The 14,250-nt window shown below is 23.8% G+C and overlaps 3 protein-coding genes and 1 long non-coding RNA gene across 4 annotated transcripts in view; 2 read left to right on the forward strand and 2 right to left on the reverse strand.

The window, feature by feature from the left end:
• Nucleotides 1-1,388: 1,388 nt before the first annotated feature.
• On the reverse strand, nucleotides 1,389-5,934 carry LOC126895417 (splicing factor U2AF 50 kDa subunit-like). The gene is made up of 11 exons (XM_050667253.1): nucleotides 5,516-5,934; nucleotides 5,117-5,359; nucleotides 4,446-4,573; nucleotides 4,262-4,378; nucleotides 4,037-4,190; nucleotides 3,390-3,431; nucleotides 3,251-3,306; nucleotides 2,740-2,862; nucleotides 2,046-2,201; nucleotides 1,820-1,984; nucleotides 1,389-1,756 (listed from the first exon to the last, which is right to left on the reverse strand). Exons 1-11 carry the CDS (start codon nucleotides 5,529-5,531, stop codon nucleotides 1,625-1,627), a joined length of 1,332 nt encoding a protein of 443 aa, XP_050523210.1. The 5' UTR covers nucleotides 5,532-5,934; the 3' UTR covers nucleotides 1,389-1,624.
• A 143-nt stretch (nucleotides 5,935-6,077) lies between these two features.
• LOC126895422 (uncharacterized) lies at nucleotides 6,078-7,915 on the forward strand. The gene is made up of 3 exons (XM_050667259.1): nucleotides 6,078-6,482; nucleotides 7,015-7,116; nucleotides 7,667-7,915. Exons 1-3 carry the CDS (start codon nucleotides 6,183-6,185, stop codon nucleotides 7,805-7,807), a joined length of 543 nt encoding a protein of 180 aa, XP_050523216.1. The 5' UTR covers nucleotides 6,078-6,182; the 3' UTR covers nucleotides 7,808-7,915.
• A 10-nt stretch (nucleotides 7,916-7,925) lies between these two features.
• Nucleotides 7,926-10,195, reverse strand: LOC126895425 (uncharacterized). Its single transcript, XR_007701650.1, has 3 exons — nucleotides 10,001-10,195; nucleotides 9,306-9,370; nucleotides 7,926-8,596 (listed from the first exon to the last, which is right to left on the reverse strand). It is a non-coding gene; the product is annotated as an uncharacterized LOC126895425 (long non-coding RNA).
• Nucleotides 10,196-10,879: 684 nt separating this feature from the next.
• The window catches only part of LOC126895415 (protein pigeon), a 19,333-nt gene continuing 15,962 nt past the window's right edge, over nucleotides 10,880-14,250 (forward strand). The window contains exon 1 of the mRNA XM_050667252.1: nucleotides 10,880-10,995. The gene's annotated coding sequence lies outside the window, so the exon portion shown is untranslated. The remainder of the gene's footprint in view (nucleotides 10,996-14,250) is intronic.

A 14,250-nucleotide genomic window follows, 5' to 3' on the forward strand; every position in this document is an offset into this window, starting at 1 on the left:
TAGATTGATATAGTTATAATGATAATAGATATTTAACTGCCCCAAGTTGGACCGTTTTATGATATGTTCTACTCATTCCTATATTATTATAACTTACATCTTATAATGGATTATAAATTATTAAATTTAAAATCTGATAGAAAGACTAGGAACTATTAGAGTATTTTTAAAATTTATTTCGGCACTTACAAGATAACGCCCAACTCCATGAAACATTATCATGGGTATAAACAGTATCACAGGAATATTTTTCTTTTGGTGGGATAATGGTCCTCATAACTAAATTCCAAGTTAGTATTTATTATCTAATATTATGAATAACAAACACGAATAAGTACTTGTTCATAAATGTACTTAGGGCGACTAATAAACTTCGTGAGGTTGGAGTCTTGTTAATAAATCACAAAAATGTGATTTTAAGATTTTTTATAATTTGTATAAATAATTTTCATTGACATGTGCCAAAATATTATTAGTCAATTTTATTGGTTATTAAAATTAGTTTTTTGCACATAAATATTATCGATTTCTATTAGGTACTATAGACATTTTAAAATTGTTTTTGTTCTAAAAAAATACTAAAATTGATTTTTCAGCTTATAGAAATTAACCATAGAATAAACTTTACACAATGATATATAAATACATGCATTTACAATATAATACTTTCAAACTCCTCCATTACGTCTTATGTTTCCTGCAAATGCTGACACTTTGTTAATTTTTAAAGTTCTTTAAATTCTATTACAGTTAAAATGTTTATGTAAATCTATTATTAGTTATTTGTAAAATACTACATAATTATATCAAAATTTGAGTATAGCCATGTTAATTTGTATAAAATAAAATGTTATTTTTAATGAATTATACAAGGGTGTAACCAGAGTTAAAATAATCTCATAGTGAAAATATTCATACTATAAGGATATATTTTTAAAACAATTAGTGGGGTAGTGAACACTATTACTATGTTTAGATCTTCATGAATAAAATTAGAACACTCTTCTGAGAAAAATAATTTAATACTTTCTTAATAGATTGATTACTCAACTAAAAGAAATAAAAATAATTATTGGCCCTATTTTAAATTTCAAAAAAATCCCACAAATTTTTTTTACAAATAATTAAAAATTTATAGTCAGTATTAGATTGATACAATTTTTGAAAAATCATTATTAAAAAAAAAAAGTTAGGGGTAGAATATTTATGTCTCATTATAATATATGCTTATCTATTTTCTATTGTAGTTTACTTTAAAAGGTTCCATTTTAACCCACAATAATATGGGAGGAAGTAACAATCATATGCCCTCAAAATTACGTGTTTAAAATTGTTGTTACTATATTTTTCAGTCAAATTAAGTGTATTTGTAACAAAATATTGAAAAATTGAAAATTCAGCTTACAATTTATAATTGTCATAAAATTATTACATCGGTATTTATTTAAAAAGACATTAATTAAATTTTTTCTGGGAAAAAATTGTAGAATTAAAATAAATGAATTTAGTTGATAAAAAATGTTGGAAAAGAACTTATAACTTATATATATTTTAAGTCACTTCACAAATAAAGGAAATTAAACATTTAAGACCACACCACAAATTATAATTATTCTGTAAGCAACTAAAATTCTCTTCGATGGTATTTATCAGGATCCATAAATGATGTAACTACCACTCTATTATTAAATTTTCGCCCAGCTAAAGCTTGCTGTGCTTTTTGGCATTCAGTTGTAGCATTAAACTCAATAAATACCTATGAATTTAAACAAAGTGTTCAAGTTATTACATTTTAAACAAATAAAACAATTTGATTTACTTTTCCGCATCCAGGAACATCAATTCCTTCTATGGGCCTTGGAATTTCTAATGATCGTACTACACCATATTTATTACATTCTTCTCTAATATCCTCTAAAATATCTTCATATTCTTCTTCATCTTTCAATTCATCAGGTGTTACCATATTCAACAAACATAAAACCTGAAAAAATTTAATTAATAAAATTTAATGTAAATATAATTAATTGAATTTTTTTTTTTACTTCAGTAGGTGGGCCAGCAGTTCCAACCACTGTTAATCCTGGAACTTGAATTGTAACAGGGGCTTGTATAAGACCAGGATTTTTGGCTCCTATACTAGCTCTCTGTACTATTAATTTTTTTTCGCCTAATTGCATTCCGTTTAGACCAGCAATTGCCTATTATTTAATAAAATACAATTATAGTTTAAAAAAGTACTAGTTGTTAAATCACACAATAAAACTATTAAGTGAATCAGTAGTAGATTTATGGGGATCCAGACCACCTGGATTCCTCCCAGACACTCATAATTTGATAAGGTAAGACTGATACATATTCTAAGTGAATTTAATTCTTTAGAACCTGTACTCAGAACAATTTTGAAAATTCGATACTGAAATATATGAAATAAATTGAAAATTTAATAATTTATTTATTTCATAAAAATGTCTTAAAGAAGACATAATATATTTATAGTTGCTTTGTTATTTTTATCTTATTGGTTTATAATACCAAGTAGTGCTGTATCATTAAATACAAATTAACAATAAAATGTTATCATTTTTTACTATTATATGATATTTATGAACAAGAGGAAATATTTCTGTAAATTTCAATGTCAGATATTAATTCCTCAAAAAATGCCATTTTTCTGGATATTAAGTACATTTTATGATTTTATAATAAGCTTTTTAGTTAGTATGCAATAAAAGTTACCTGATCAGTCATTATAACATCAGCGTATTCACAAAAGGCATAACCTTTACTAAGACCTGTAGCAGCATCTTTTACCAGATTGAAAGCTTTTAGCTGACCAAATGATGTCAATAATTCTTTAACCTATTTAAAAAAATTTCAAGCATAAAATATCTGATATTACTAATTAATTGACTCAATTGCTAACAAAATGTTTTATTCCTTGCTAAATATACAATAAAATTTAATAAAAAAGCAATAGGTAATTTTAAAAAATGCATTTTTTAAAATTCATTTTTCAATTTGTCCCTGTAAGATCTGTATAATTAAGTTAGTAAACAAACTAACTTAATTTATCAATTTAATAAAAAAAAAATTATTGCTAAAATGTTTTGAATGAACAATAAATTCATAAAGTGGATAAAAGAAAATAATTTAGAAGACAATTTTTTTTAAATTATTATTAATTAGTTTAATCACAAACACTAATTATTAATTTTACTAACAAGTATTTTAAACTAAAATGTTTTACCTGATCGTCATTAAGATATGCAGGAAGGCCACCAATAAATATTTTATGGGGTGAATCTACAAATTAAAATACAAAAATTCAATCCATTCAATCCATTAAAAAATATTTTAGGTGATTTTTTTAAATAAAATGTGCATACCTGGAACTGTTCCAATACCAAATGAACTGGAGTCATACTTCACTAAAATTATTAAAAAATACAGATTAATAACACATTATAATTTAAAGAAAATACTCAAATGTATGTTAAATTGATAAAACTATTTTCGTTATATTGTAAATTTTTTAAGTAACATGTGTAAATAATGAAATAACAATTTGTATGATTAACCTTTATAATATCAAGTATTGAAGTACTATAATCTATTTCTAAATAAATAATTATATTTATATATTTTTGATGAAATATTAATCTTGATAATATTTAAGTTGTTCTATTTATATTATTTATTACGCTTGAGTATAACATTTTTATTAACTTATTTAATTGATAATAATTTATAAAATTATTTAAAGCTACTAGAAATATAAATTTAAAACTTCCCACAGTTCCATAATAATATTATTATTATATTGTGTTTTATCATAAAATTCTCTTATCTCTAAAACTAAAACACACACTCTCTCAATACTCCTAAAATTTAATTCCAAATATACAAAAAAGAATTTTAGTTATTTAGCAACAATTCAACTCAAATTTTCCAATAATATATCTATGAATTGTCCTTAAAAAATATGCTTTAAAATAAGAACATTTTTATAAATATATATAACTTTGATTCATACTCATATCTAAAGTCATTCCAGAGCTAACAGGATTACTTTCTGTTATGCCAGGCATTGGTTGATAATCATGTGGACGTCGGATTTTTAAACTCTGGCCTTTAAAGTTTATACCATCAAAGGCCATTGCCTGAGTAGTTTCATCAATAGACCTAAACTAATAAATATATTGAATCACAAAAATGATCAAGTTTACAATTTTTATGAGTAACTTTAGTACAATAATACCTCCAAGAATGCAAAGTTTTTATCTAAATTGATTTGGCATGCCAGTACAGGATTACCAGCAGCTTGAGCTAAACCAGAGAGATGCATTTGTTGATTGAAAAACTCCATCATTTCATCCTACAATTATTAATAAAAAATAAATTATGTTCAAGATGGATTTGTATTTGAAATAAAAATAATTTACTTCAGTTACTCCAAATGGTATATTTCCAACATATAAACGCCTTGCTTGTCTTGTAATTGTTGACCCAACAACAGGTACCGCTGTTTGAGGAGTGTCTGGCATTGTATTTGCTGGTATTTGTCCAGCAGCTAGGAACAAATGTAAATTAATAAAAATTTTTTAATATAATTGTTTATTTTTTAATCAGATAAGTTCCAAAATAATAATGTACTAAAAGTTATCTTAATGTTATTTGATACATTAAAAATTTACAATTTAATTGAACATATTATTGAACAATCTTATTATTGCTCTATGCCTCAGTCATTAATTACAATATTCATTTTTACTTAAATGTACTTGCAGTAACTAAATAATAATTTAATTTGCTTGAAACTCAAATAACTTAGAAAATTTTCAAAAATAAACAATTGTATTAAAGATTGAATAAATATTTATTTTAAGCTAAGATGATTTTTAAAGATACCAGAGAGTATTAGTACAAAACTAACAATAAATTCAAAATAATTAATTAATTAAATACCAAAATTCAACTGATACAGTTACAACACAAAAGTAGTTAATCCATTTAATCAAAGAATTTATCGGTCAAAATAAGAACTAAAATGTAAAAAAAAAAAATTAGAATATGTAAAAAACGGATTACTTATTAAATTTATAATATAACTGACCTTGCATTGCTTTGTATTGAAGAGGAGCTATGTGCTCAAAACCAGGAGGTGGAACATCCCAATATAAGGAAGGTTTCCTACGTTTAGATTTTGCTTTGGGTGACTTAGATCGACTACGTTTACGTCCATCACGACTTCTAGAGCGATGTCTTCTATGGCGATCACGATCTTTAGATCTTGAACGTCGACGTCTATCACTTCTATCTCTATCACGTTCTCCTCTGTCCCGATCACGTTCCCTTTCTAAAAATTAATTTTTAATAACAAAAGTTAATACTTTTAATTAACTTACCATCTTTAATATTAACTGTAACTTAAATAAAAATACAATTTTGTGTAAATTTTAATAATTATTTTAGAAAAAAATATTTAATAAAACAAATTTAAAAATATAAATACCTTTATCTTCGCCCATGGCGTTAGTATAATATAAAAAAACTTTGTTATTATAACGTTTTTAAATGAAATTACGTACCATTAAAACACTTGCACTATAATACTTTACAGTAATATTAACAATTTATTAATCACAACTTTTTAAAACAATCAATTAATATTAAAAGTAAAATATATTATTCGCCATTAAATTAAATTTTATATAACTATTTTGTATTAGGCCCGTACTAATAAGAGTTGATAAACTGCCGCAATATTTAATATCATAGGCCGCGCAGAATACTGACGCTACTGTAATCAGTGATCTCTAACAGATATTTATTTCTTAAAAAAAGTAAACACATTTTTTTTACTACACTTCATTATACTATAATATACCACAAGTATATTTTAAAATTATAAACTATTTTTGATATATTTTCATTAAGTAAAAATATTCTGAATTTTTTCTTTAACTTATAAGTTGTCAATAATTTGATAAAATATAATAATAATTAGACTGGTCACATTGATTTAACATATGTGATTAAAATTATAATGATAACCTTTATATGATAAATAATTTGTTTCTTTTATCAGTTAATAAATGGTACGTTTTCAAAAGAATATTACATTTATTTAATCTGTTTAGTTCCAATTTTCAATATTTAGGTTAATTCATAAATTTACAATGTTGAGTGTTTTAAAAAAATTTTACAGTAGCAATACGCCGGTCCCTAGTGGACCAGCATCAGAAACTGGAGGTACATTACCCATTGATTTAGAAGGTCGTCATCGGCAAGTAAGGCAACGTTTAACTAACATGACTGATGAAGAAAGAGCTTTTCGCAGAAAATTTCTTCATTCTCAACACTTAAGTCCAGATGAACCTAGGGTAGTACCGGAAATGTATGAGGAATTATATAATCCTATTAGACGACTTTTCAGAGCACCAATGAATGCATTTCAAGCTACATTGGAACCTAAATTAGTAAGTGTATCCTTTATGTAACTATGTTCTAAATAATTATTCATTTTATGTTTACTCTGCTTTTACTAAAATATTATGTCTGTTTAACACTCAATTCTACAAAGACATAAACAAAATTTTTAAAAAAAATTTTAATTGGAAGAAATGTTTCTTTGATCTATTGCAAAAGTAAATGATTCAAATACTTATAAAAGCAACTATCTGTTTAAGATTATAATATATAAGTGAATATATATCATATATTTTTGCAAAATTTTGATGATTTTTATGATTGGTAAAAGAAGTCAAATTGAAATGTATATTTTCAGGAAACTAAAAACAGAATATTTATACCTGATAATTTCAAACTCCAATCACACTACAAAAAATTAATTAACTTGTTATTGAAACATTATTTATATCACTAAGTACAGTAAAAATTTAAAAATAAAATTTACAAATAACAAAATTTTACTTAAGAAAGACTTTTAAAAAACCTGGTTATTTCTTATAACTTATTAGTTGTACTTTAAAACTTCTTTTTTATGTTTAGGGAGAACGAACAGCTTTCAACGTACGGTTCATGACTGGAAAACTATTAATGGGAATAGCTGTTGCTTATAGTATTACATATTATTTCATGTACAATACTAACGTAAGTTATATTATATATTATTGTTATTATAGTAGTTATTTTGTAGAACATCTTAATATTAACTTTTTTGTTTAACTGATAAAAATTTTACCCCTTCTGAGATTTTTTTATTATCTAAAAACTATATTGTTTCGTATTTTGCTAATTCTTAAAAGTTTGGAAATTTTTATTCGTTTTTACTTTGTCCGACTCTTCTTTTGATAGTATTATATTCATATGACTTATTGAAGTTTATATGAGTACATATCAAAATTAACTTATAATTATTAAATAATATATAAGCTTGTATAAATTTGTAGATATTAAAATATTTTGGTAATGAAAACAATTTATCATAAAAAATCAAAAATAGTACTTTTTGTCCTTATGGCAAAGGTATAATTAGATTATACATAGTATAATATATTTTTATATTCATATTTAAAATCTAGATTTTACTTTTATATAGATGAAAAAAATGGTAAATTTTAAGCATTTAATAAAATAATATTTTCTTACTAATATTATTTATTTTAAAATACTCCTTGTAACAAACTGTATTCTTTTTTAGACTTGGGAAAGAAAGTCAGGTTGGCGAGTGCACTCTTCTCGTATTGAGTCTGCACCAGGTGATCCTGATTTTCCAAGAGTCTCTGACCGCACATTGCCCAAACATTATGCTGACAGAAACTTTAGTAACTCACCTATTTAATATAGTCGTTGATACATTATATATATATATATTTTTTTTTTGTTAATTCATTGAGTTAATATAATTTGTAGATTAAAATGTATTAAAAAATAAAATTTTACTGTCGAAGTTTGCAGCAAAAATATCTGTTTATTAGTTCATTTTAGTTTCAATTTTGAATGATTTTGTTATTAAAATAATTAAAAAAAAAAATCAATAAAATTACAATTATGTTTGCTAAAGTATAAAATTTTCTGAATTCTAAAATTTGATTTTTATTTATTTATTTTACAAACAAGATGTCAATATCAGTGAGCATTGGTCAACAACTAGTGTTACATTTTAAATATAATATGCATGAATATGTAGCATAGTCAGAGTATGCATTATAAATATATGCATGTACAACCTGTACACTTTTCCCACCATATACCTGTAATCCTACAGATAGATCACTATTTCCTATCAAAAACGGTGATCTGTTACACTTCGCAAAGTAAGTTCTACTTCATAATCAGTATACCAAAAATATAGTAAAAATTTATTATTAATGTGAGTAAAATTCAAAAAGAGTAAGTAACAAAAAGTATTGGGTATAAGATTGAAATTTGTATCACTGAGATCTTCATAATAATTCAGTAATATTACAATTTTCTTTATTATAAAAATTACTAACAAAAACATGTTGCAATTAAATTAGACAATTTTTTATTTAAATATTCAGTAGTGTTCGTTCGCAGGCAGTGCTCATTCACTGGTGATGCTACCTTATGTTGTTTTTTCTATAATGTCCATTTACTTCTAACGATTCTAGAATGAAAAATATTTAATTCATTGTTAATTATTTTCAATAATTTATTGTTTTATTGGTCAAATGTTGACTAATTTCCTTAGAACTTAAGCATTGACTTCATGGCAAAATAAGTGACCAAAATAATAATGTGCAACAATCAGTGGATTAAAACACGTATATACCTGCAATTCATATATCCTACGAATTGCAGACAATCTCATAAAGAGAAAATATATGAGATAAAACATATAACATGTACATCAATCTTTAGTTTTTTATTAAAAAAAAAAATAGAAACTAAAACAAACAATAAAATAACAACACAACTTTTTTTTTCCTATCCAAAAATGCGTAGTAATTTAAAATTCTTTTAATTTGATAATTTAAGTTGTAGTAAGAAATTAATATTTAACATATTTTCATATAAATTTTGAATATCAAAACTAGGTATTTTCATTCAGATCCGGATTAAGAGGGACGAGCAAGAGAGACTATATCCTCCGAGAAATTAAGGCTTATAAAAAAAAGAACTTAGTCTTATATTTCACCTAAGTGATAAAATAAATTTAAAAAGTTCAAAGTTATATTACTATAAATTTTTTTAATTACCTAGAGTTTATGTTTTTATTTATTATATTTTACTATAATAAGCAACTATTATAATAATTGCTTTTACTATGATGTATTTTTGTTTTGTCTTCTTTTAAAAAAATTTTAAGCACTCACTTGATCGATTTTGTTGATCTATGAGTAAAAAAAATCCTAAGTTAATGATATTGTTGTTGTAGTCTCTGAAAATTGAAAAAAAAACGTTAGTTAATATACAATAGGAAAAACAATAAAAAGAATAAAATAATAATATCTAGGAAAAAAAATTGTTTCAATGAGAAAATTATTATTATTTTTTTTTACTTTTTAAAATTTTCATAAATTATATCAATTACATAAAAGAAATTTATCACTTGTGGCTAATTAGTTAAATAAAATTAAAATGTTTAATATTTTTTAGTTTTTAAATTAATAATATTTTTAATAAAGTTTTAATTTTATTTATATCAATTATACTAGAGATAATCACCTTTTTTATAATTTTTTTTTTTGAATCTAAGAACAAAGTGGATTTGAGCGCAGCAATATACACATACCAAATTTTTTTAGTTATTAAAATTATTCCATATAGTTTGGCAACGTTCAACTTATACCAATTTAAAGATTTTAAGTGAACTATAATATTAAAAAAACTGTATTGATAATTTTTTTATGTGAAATGGCTGTTAAAGTTTAAAAAAAACACTATTATTTTTTTTTTCATTTAAATGATGTTTGAGAACTTCTAACATATCAAAACCTACATGAAATTAAAGTTTTTTTTAATTTTCATTATAATTAATAAAAGAAAAATTTTCTGATAATTGACTTACTATGCAGAGTGAAATATTTAAAAAAGTACATTGTTACATTTGTACAGGTTCTCTCAAAAAACAAATATTAATTGCATACATTTATAATTATTGAAGATAAGTAAATTTGGAAGATTAATAAAACGTTTTTTAACACCATTAAGAGTTATTAACCACTGATACTGCGGGACGGGTGGTTAGTCCGTCGGCGGAGAAAATGTTTTTTTTTAACTTGTATTTATTGCAAGCTTTAATTTGACATATATTTAGAGTTCGGAGTATTTCCGAACATTTTCAAAAATTAAGTGGAAAAAGTTTTACTTTTTATACGTATGTTTCAAGTTTTGAACGTCCCCTGTATAAGGGAAATTGTCCAATTAAAATAAAAAGTATGTCAAATGAAATAAGTATATAAAATGTATTAAAAAAAAAATTTGTGTTGATACATACATTTTTCGAAAAGTTATAGCAATTTAAAGTTGAAAATTTTAACACAAAAATAGCATTCTTTTAACTACGACAAACGTTTGCACGAAGAAGGTAAGTTGTTAGGACAATTTTTTTTTTTAATTTATAATACATAACATTATCTTTAATTTGATATCTATTTAAAGCTCGAAGTATTTCTGGAACATTTTCAAAAATTAAGTTAAAAAAGTTGCTATTTTAAATCTCCCCTGTAAGCAGGTTAAGTGTTAGATTTTCAAAAAAAAATGATATCAAATAAAAGGGAAATATCTAAGGTTTCAATATAGAAAAAATTATTTTGATTTTTTCATTTTTAAAAAAGTTATAGTAGTTTTAAGTAAAAATTGTTAAAAATTACTGATTTTTAAAATTGTAATTTTTTTTTTAGATTTCTCTCATTTACAGGAAACGAGGGAAATTTTTTCAACTTTTAAGGGTAATGTCTTCAACTAGATACGATTTGTGATCTTTTGACGTATCATTGAAAGAAATCGGTCCAGTGAGAGCTGAGAAAAAATGGCAACAGATACAAAAAAAAACACATCTTGGTAAGTTTAATACCTTTTCAGCTTTGTATCGAAGCTAAAAATAGATTGATATTAGTTGATTGTAATGATATACATAGTACATCATTAATATTAAAATTAATTATTTGTAATATAAACAATACATCATTAATGTCATAATGTATTATTTAAGACTTCAATCAATCAATCACACAAAATGAAATGTATACCAATAAAAATAAGATATACAGAGTGGCCCACCACTCACTGACAACTTAAATAACTTTTGATCCAGTTAATATTTTTATACTGCCCACCATCAATGCCTTGAGCCCCTGGCCCTAACAAAAATAATGATTTCTACAGTGTTATTGATAATTGCTATAAACATTAGCTGCTAATAACTAAAAATTAATGATAAGCATTATGCTACGAGCTGTTTTTACGAAATAGCAATAGCTGCTATTTTAAAATAGCAATAGCATTAGGAAATGTTAAAAAAAAAATAGCAGTTTACCATCACTAAAACAGCATAACTCAAAAAATGTCGATTTTGAGTTGGCACCACTGCTGAAATCGCGGGATAAATATCTACTATTTGCGCTCATCTGTTTCCCTCTATCTTATTTCATAGATTAAATACACATAGATAGACCACGCCGTACACAATTTTGGCAGTCCAATTTTTATCATGAATGGACGCAGGGAAACGATGCGCTGGACGCAGGCGATTATGCTGATAGATGGCGTAAATTTTGAGTGCTTCTATTGGTTGAAATATACGTGGTATTTTAAATCTTTAATAATTATTAAATGAATGTATGATGCACATAATTAAACTGTTATTGTTATGCACGTTAATTGCATTTTATGACATAATGTAAGGTTATTTATGATTTTAACTCTTTGTAATTATTTTTCATTGAAATTTTATTTAATTTTTTATTTTAATACTATACTAAGAATCCTTAACAGGACTTTGATATAAAATGTGGTATTACAGTACAAGACTAAACTGTTGGTCTCTAAATATTTTTATAAATTATTTTAAACAGAAAGCAGTGGCAGATAAATTACTTTGTAATTAGGATGAGTTGAAAAATCTTTATGATAAAAATCATCATGTGAGCTGTGCCCCAATATCACAAAGCTTTTATATTATACTTATTTTGTATTTGTATTACTATGTCAAGATATATAATAATCACATCTAATAGTCCACAATAATAAAATATATTAATATATAAATAATAACATAAATACATAAAATAACCTATTTTGAAATCATGTATTATAAATTCTAAACATTCAGAAATTATGAAAAATATAAAATTTTAAAATTTGTTAAAATAAGATATCTGATACTTTGCTTTTAATTTAATTTTTACTTAAAATTATGTTTCTAATCTAATTAATTTAACAAGCCAGTAATACGATACTCAAACATGATTTTGCATGTTTATACATTTTTTTTTTAAATAATAAGCACTATTTTTGTATCTAGCTTTTCTGAAAGGTGTAATTTCATTTTATTCATAAACATAACTTTATAATTTTTTACGAATACATTTATTATGTATCATTTTTTCCACTTAACATAGCATATAGTTAAGATATCATAATGACTCAAATAAGTATTAACTTATTGGTTCATTCTTTTTTGTAGGTATTGAGTAAATTCTATACTAGTGCCTTTTTAAAAAATATCGTTAATAAATATTTCTGACATGGTAAAAATAATTCAGATTATTTAATCTTTTATATAACTCTTTTTTTGAACAATTAATTTATAATTTTTATGAAAATAAAAAAAGAGTATAAAACAAATCAAAAAAATATTTATTAACAGACAAAACATAATATATATATATTCCTTTATAAAATTTAGAATTCTAGACGAGTTCCATGGACTATTTGACTTTTCAATGCTACCTTGCTTTAAAAGATTTTTTAATTGTTTATCAACTTCCTCGTTATGACACATAGGGTATTAATTGTTTTATATTAATTGGATGAGCATTAGGAGTAATTATTTTATGTACAATTTGATTAGTATAAGATAATTTATCATCGGATAAAATTAATATATCATTAAATTGATTGTATAGATTATTAATAGACGACTTTTCTTTGCCGTTTAAATGATTTAATTTAAGGTTTTGATTTAAAAGAGTTAATCTATTATTATTATTATTAGCATTAACATTATTACAATTGATAGTATTTACATATTATTTATGAGCACGAAATCTTGTTGTAAGAAATCAAATTTAATATTATTTATAGAAATCGAAACATATTTTTCTGATGTGTTTAAAATCGGTATGATTGCATAATTATCTTTGATTTATGTTATACAACTTCCAATAAAAACATTTTCTTAATTACTATAAGATCATATATATAGCTAGAGATATAATTCCAGTTGTATAATTAGTATGGGTCCTTTTTACTTTAATGATAGATTCTGACAAGCCTAATTTCATGAATTTATGTGACCCTACAAATTTAACACGATGAAAAATAAAATTTAACATTTTTTGAGAGATCGTAAAACAATTGTACTATAGACCACGTAAAAGAGTACGATTTAATAATACGATATCTCGGCGCCAGGATTATATTTGGAATTGCATTAAAAACAGGATGTATTAGCTATGTTTACATCTTATTGTAACACGAATTATCATGCCTATTTTGTATTTTTGTGTTGTTTTTAAAACCTATGAATGTAAAAATATCCAACTAGATAAAAAATCTTCCCTATTTCATAATCACTATTCATATTTTCACTTGAGTACTGAAGACTAAGGTCCCTTTTGCGTGGTTTTACCATTTAATATATGTATTTATATTATTATCTGTATAATTATAATTATAACAATGAGTACACAACGAGGAAATAAGTGTATTTTTTTAATTGCGGTAAAAACATATCTTAACTTCTTATTTTATCATTTTTAGTTATCTGAACTTCGGTTAAAATTGCTTTATTTGTTTGAATATTTTTTTCTAAAATATTTGTTTTTAAAATTTTTATATTTTAAACTATATTTTATATTTTAATTTATATATTATTAAAATTTGTTTTTTTTTAATATTTCATTGTATATTTGAAAAAATAAATTACTAATTTTATACATGAAATCCTTATAATATGTGTAATTATTAATAAATATCTTTATTAGACTTGATTACTGGTAAGTTAAGAAATTAAACACCAAATAATATAAAAATCTTGACAGTGGACAAATCGGTAGCGAGAAATTGTTATGTAATAAGTTAAGATTTTCAACA

The sequence above is a fragment of the Daktulosphaira vitifoliae genome, unplaced genomic scaffold, assembly GCF_025091365.1.
Source record: "Daktulosphaira vitifoliae isolate Bord-2020 unplaced genomic scaffold, ASM2509136v1 Scaffold_1, whole genome shotgun sequence".
NCBI lineage: Eukaryota > Metazoa > Arthropoda > Insecta > Hemiptera > Phylloxeridae > Daktulosphaira > Daktulosphaira vitifoliae.